The sequence below is a fragment of the Centroberyx affinis genome, unplaced genomic scaffold (assembly GCF_046629955.1).
Source record: "Centroberyx affinis isolate AG114_WGS23_722 - 3 ecotype Tasmania unplaced genomic scaffold, CSIRO-AGI_Caff_v1 ptg001882l_1, whole genome shotgun sequence".
Taxonomy (NCBI): domain Eukaryota; kingdom Metazoa; phylum Chordata; class Actinopteri; order Beryciformes; family Berycidae; genus Centroberyx; species Centroberyx affinis.
In genome coordinates this window covers 713985-719985 of record NW_027280254.1, presented here as the reverse complement: position 1 = coordinate 719985, position 6001 = coordinate 713985, and the positions used below count along the sequence as shown (strand labels likewise).

The following is a 6001-nucleotide window of genomic DNA, read 5'->3' as shown; positions in this document are numbered from 1 at the left end:
GTGCACAATGCGGAAGGAAACTTTACGCCATGCAGGACTAAACCAACTCGGCTCTGGTAGGGGGTGTGGGCCGTTTGATTTTCAAGCCCAAATACTTTCACACAAGACACGATTTCTTCCTTCGAGGAATTGCAGAAGTATATTTTGAGAGAAACAATTATGTTTAAATCAACTGTTGAAAAGGAAGCACGCTCATGTTTCATTTTTATGGACAGGTTTCTCGACATGGACTAATCTAAAAAGGCATTACCTAATGTCGCTGTGCACATGCAACATGCTACAATAAATCACTGCTGAAGTGCAGCAGGCCAGGGGTCAGGGTTATGTAATCCAGCTAACAGAACAGACTGTGTATGTGTGTGTGTGTGTGTGCGTGTGTATCCCTGGCAGACAAGTTAACTCTAGTTTCATTCATTAATGATATCCTCCTCGACTGAAAAGGGTGTTTATGCTCATAGTGCCAAGGACATATGGTAGATAGCCAAATTACCCGTGAGTTTGTGTGTGTGTGTGTGGGTGTGTGTCTGTCTGTCTGCCTGCATACTCAGCTTTTTTTATGATCAATTTAGTTTGGTATTTTCAGACTGAGAGAAGAGATAGTCCAACACATAACATGAGATGAGATGAGCTTTATTTATGCCAGAGGGAAACTCGGGAGTCACGCCTCAAATAAGTCAGAGAAACACTCACTCAAGAAACACTCACTCAGCACTGTTTTATACACAAGAACTCAACCAGATAAAAAGCCAAGAAAAGGAACACAGGGAGACATCTAAACACTTTGAGACACGTACGCACAACCCCGCATGGGTTCTCCAAGAAAAGAAAAGGTAAGAAAAAGTAAGTACTGAGCAATTGGCTTCACAATAGGTACAATTCTGTCTGTAAAATGGTCATCTTTATTGACTTATAAGACTGCTTCTCGTTATTGTTTTCTTTGTCATATAGAAGACATTTTCATTATTCATAGAGGATAACATGGCAAAGGCATTATGGAACTTAAATGTGCATTTGTAATGTTTTTTTCATCGCTGTTTGATTTGTAATAACATACAGTAGGCTTATTAGCATACGCGGAATCAGATATCATGGAAGTCAAAACACTGACACACTAATGCCAAAAATATGCTGATAGTATACTAATATCTACACTAGGATTAGGCAAATGATGATGATGATTTGGGCTTTCTGGAGCAGCGAAGCGCATGTGTGACACTGTTTTGTGGACGTCTTTTTCACTGTGCATCACTGACTCTTTGGTTTCTGACTCTTGAGCTTCTGCCGAACAACAGCAACAGTGGTGAAGAAGTTTCCCATGAACAGAATGAGGAAACAGAGGCCGCACATCAAGACCTGGAATCACATGGAACATAGACGACCATAAATGAGGAGGCATGATAGATTTTCATGATCTTGATATACGCAGAGGATCGAGAGGGGATGGCATCTCCTCTGCTGACACAAAATAATCAATACCCAGATTGTAAGAGTAAGAGAATACACTTTACCTATTCACCACCATCCAACCCTATGATAGATACAAGCAAATCTGGATATATTACTGTATGTGAGAAGGAATTGAGAGGTCATGTGGTGTTATCTAAACTAAGATAATGGAAAAAATCATGTTAGTGTGGCACTAGACTTAAGCAGCTAAATCTTTGACAAAATCTTGTTAATACACTGGTGATACCGTGCAGATAACAGGCCCTCTAGTAGTGTAAATATATTCAAATAAGAACAGCGTTAATGCCGTAACCAACACTAGAACCACATATATATATATATATATATATATATATATATATATATATATGTATAGGGCTTATTTGAATATTTTTCTATTATAAAATATAAAATAGGAGAGAATAGGGTGCAACGCAGGACTCATGAGAGCCAAACAAGGACACACTGACCTGCCACTCTTTACAATCTGGGAGCCGAGCCATTCTGAAGAGAGAGAGGCCATTGAAGAGCTGCCAGAACTAGGAGACAAAACATTAGGACTTAAGAGTTGCTTTTGTTGGAAAGTGAATGAATACAATATTCAATCATCCAAACACAGCAGTACATTAAAGGATTAACCTGTTATCTGGGCCGCCAAAAACCTAAACATTGGATCAGATTGTGCCAAAATTCACATGGTAAAAGTCAGGGCTTTAAAGTATGACATCAGATTATCTGTGTCATCTAAACCATGACTGTGTATGATTTTTCAACACTGACTAGACAGCTACGTGCGGAGTATGTTGCTCAAAGAAGGGAAACTACACAAGAATCACCGCAGTCAGCACCACATCAGATACTCACATGACCAAAAAACAGGAAGGGCAAAAGAAAAGTCAGTCCTCGCCACATCCAGGACTGAAATCCCTCTGAAAACAGAATGTAGGCAGGCTGTGAAAGAACGCTCTTTTCTCCTGCATTTATAGTTAGTCAGTTTAAACATTACTGTCCCAAAGGGAAATTTGTCATGGACTTTGCTCCGCCATTTTTGAACAATTCAGATTAGTACAATACCTTGTGTACTGACAGACAGATTAAAATTGAACTTGTTTATTACAGCAGTGGTTCTCAAAATGAGGAATCCCAGGGAAAGAAAATAAAGAAGAGTTTAATTTTTACTGATATTTATATTTATAAAATGTTCAAATATGACGATGCCTGGCCTAACGTGTGTCTATTTAGAGTCCTTGGTATGAAAAGGTTTGAGAGTGCTTGTGTGACGGTGTGTCTCACCCACGGTCAGATCCATGTTGTGTCTTTCTCCCAGAGCTCGGAGTCTATACAGACAGCCACTCTGATAATAACACTGCAGACACTGAACAAAACCTGTGTGTGTGTTCCACAAGACACACACACACACACACACACACACACACACACACACAATTGAAGATAAGACTGATCTCTCTTTGATTTGACTTAGGTTGAACCATGTATGTATTCCAAGTGCATTGACCTTACTTTGATACAAGGAGTAAGCAAGGAACTGGTTCCTGAAAGTCTGGTACAAGTTCCCATCCGGCCTTAAGGGTAAAAAACAGAACATTTGTCATGTAAACATTTTGTTGTTCTCTCCTGACGAGATCCTTGCTTGTTTTGTATTAAAATCTCATGTATACGTCGTTTTGGATAAAAGCATCTGCCAAATGGGAAATTGTAATTGTAATGCATGCAGCAAGTCTGGCAATTCAATCTGTCAGTGATTTCTCACTATCGGAGGGATGGTTGTATAACGCTAAAAAAAAAATTGTTTCATGGTGGCATCATTGCTGGTTAGTCTGTTATTAAGGGACAGAGACAGAGAATTGTTCATCATCTCACCATGTCAGCATTACTCCGGACAAAAACGCTGAGACGTAGTGATGGAAAACCCACCAGCCTTTGATTCTATAATGCAGAGAGATTGGGGGGGGGGGGGGGTGCTAAGAATATGAGAATTGCTAAGAATATGAGAATTAGAAGATTAGCTTTTATTGCTCTGAGACAGGGCTATCAATATGTTGTATGTTATGAATTATAGCAATCATCATTGAATAGTGCTTTGTGATTTTTTGGCAGTAGAGTGTTTGGGCTGACCTGGACCCATTGGTGATGAGGATGCTTTCCCTGATAGTTAACGTACAGTAGTACCACACCAGCAGGAAATTGAGGATTGCGTCCAGAAATCTACCATCGGGACACAACAGTGACTTAAACATACATGTAGCTTCCATGTAAACAAACTCACCGCTGACAAGGGTGAAGCAGCAGATTAGTATCAAGATCTGCTTCATATCATGCTTACCTGTAGCTCACAAAGAAATAGCATATAAAGGAGAAGAGCAGCAGTAAAACTGTGAGGCACAGCTTGAACTTCTCATATTCGTCTTTGTAGGCAAATCTGGCAAGGACACGACAAATATAGAAATCAAATACAAATAGGCGGAATTTCAGCTGGAGCCTATTGTCTTTTTTTTTTTTAAACCTCACAGTAAAAGGCTCAGTCCCACTTTGACTTAGAGTAATGGAAATAACAGAGCAATCCTTCAAGACAGTCATTTAATCATGATTCTGTGATATCTCAGTGAATGGGAAATGATAAGCAGGTAGACAGCTAAATGTGCAGGGGAACTGGCTGAACAATGTAGTTTGAACAGATAAGACTTTTATCATAATGTCATTATGCAAACGGATGAATAGGGTTGGACTTTATTTTTATGTGGTGTAATGCCTTTGATGGTTAGTGCTTACTTTGACTGCTTGCTGAGAAGAGTTACATTTACATTTCCCAGGACCAGACTGAGATACAGCCTGCAAGATAAGAGATTTTTTGTCAAGTCACTCTGTGCATATTTAATAGGTGGATATCAAGTCTTATTGTTGGACTTTTTAATTAAGAGGGAAGTCTTCACCCATTTTTCTTGGGGAGGAAAGCTTCCATTTCAAAGAAACCAGTTGGTTGTGTCTTGATTTTCTCTTTTATTTCATCCATGGTTTTGGCATCCTCTTCTGTAAGTCCGATACTGCACCTGATTGATAATATAAGTGTACAAAATAAGTCTGTATCATAATGACATAACATTATTCATTTGATATGCTGTGTATATACACTGTGAGTGTGTTCATTTGAGCTGAGATGTGTCCAGTTTGTCAAAATATGTCTGCCTGCCTTCCTACCTGTGTGTCTGTGAGTGTGTGTTGATGACGTACTATATGAATCTATGTCTGTGTCTGTGAATATACACTGAACAAAAATATAAACGCAACACTTTTGTTTTTGCTTGGATTTTTCATGAGTTGAAATAAAAGATCTAAGACTTTTTCTATGCACACAAAAGGCTTATTTCTCTCAAATTTTGTTCACAAATTTGTTTCAATGGATCCGTGTTTCAATCCGGCCCCATCCTTGCAACATGGGGCCGTGCATTATCATGCTGCAACATGAGCTCTGGTGGACATTGCTGCAGTGAAAACTTGCAACATCTGTGGCAATGTGTTGTGTGATAAAAACTGCACATTTTACAGTGGCCTTTTATTGTGACCAGCCCAAGGCACACCTGTGCAATAATCATGCTGTTTAATCAGCATCTTGATATGTCACACCTGTCAGGTGGATGGGTTGTCTTGGCAAAGGAGAAGTGCTCACTAACACGGATTGAAACAAATTTGTGAACAAAATTTGAGTATATTTCATATTATATATTTCAGTATATATCTGTGTCTATGCTTATTTGAGTGTGTGTAATCTGAAACACCCACTTCTTCACTAGGTGAGACATCTCCTTCAGTCTATTGCGCTGACGGGAAATAGAGGAAGAGCAACTGTTCTGCAGCTTGGAAATTTCATCTAGTTTCTGCAGGTACATTCTGTGTGTCTCCTGGATGATGTAAGAGTAAGTGATTACACCAACAGCACAATGTAGATTACAAGGCACATTTTAACCCAAACTAAGATATTTCATCTCATCTTGGAGCTCTTCTCATAAAAATATATTATTCTTTCAATGGTGTGACAGGTATGAAACCTATTTTTTGGTCCCTGTGATGCCTTAAACCAGGCATTTGTATAGCTGTTCTACAACCCCCTCCCTGTGGGATTTTCAAAACAATTCATCATGGGAGTGGGGCAGTGTCTCAAGCATATATTAAAAGCTTATCTGAATAATTTGATACTGCATAACACAACAAGATACTGTCAACTGATATGCGGTCCCTCTCTTACCTGAATGTGTTGATACTCCTCTTCCAGACATTTCCACTCCTCCAGGACCTCTGGTAAACCTTTAGCCATATTGTCAACTTAAATGAATGACAGAGATACCCAGGCCCACTTCTTAAAAGGCTAATAGGGCTCCTTAACCACCAAGACAAGACTAGCACACATAGCCAATGTATGCTATAGTGAAGTATTACTTTTCAGGGTGTGTGTCACATCTCCATGAATGGTTTATGGCAGAAACTGAACTTTGACTTGGACAAATGTGCTAGATTTTAACTTGGACATTGTTCTGTGGAA

At 39.3% G+C, this 6001-nt stretch overlaps 1 protein-coding gene across 1 annotated transcript; it reads right to left on the bottom strand.

Annotated features, from left to right (window-relative positions):
• Positions 1-1245: 1245 nt before the first annotated feature.
• On the bottom strand, positions 1246-5776 carry LOC139653150 (transmembrane protein 120A-A-like). Its single transcript, XM_071530117.1, has 12 exons — positions 5708-5776; positions 5245-5363; positions 4398-4514; positions 4237-4296; positions 3791-3886; positions 3583-3672; positions 3328-3393; positions 2968-3029; positions 2740-2832; positions 2311-2375; positions 1917-1985; positions 1246-1353 (listed from the first exon to the last, which is right to left on the bottom strand). Exons 1-12 carry the CDS (start codon positions 5774-5776, stop codon positions 1246-1248), a joined length of 1014 nt encoding a protein of 337 aa, XP_071386218.1.
• Positions 5777-6001: the final 225 nt, after the last annotated feature.

Coding starts and splice junctions, on each gene's coding strand:
- LOC139653150 (XM_071530117.1), bottom strand. CDS start 5,776: ATGGCTAAAGGTTTACCAGAGGTCCTGGAGGAGTGGAAATGTCTGGAA. Junction 4,515..5,244: donor ATGTCTCACCTAGTGAAGAA/GTGGGTGTTTCA, acceptor ATTATCAATCAG/GTGCAGTATCGGACTTACAG. Junction 2,376..2,739: donor CAACATGGATCTGACCGTGG/GTGAGACACACC, acceptor TTCTGTTTTCAG/AGGGATTTCAGTCCTGGATG.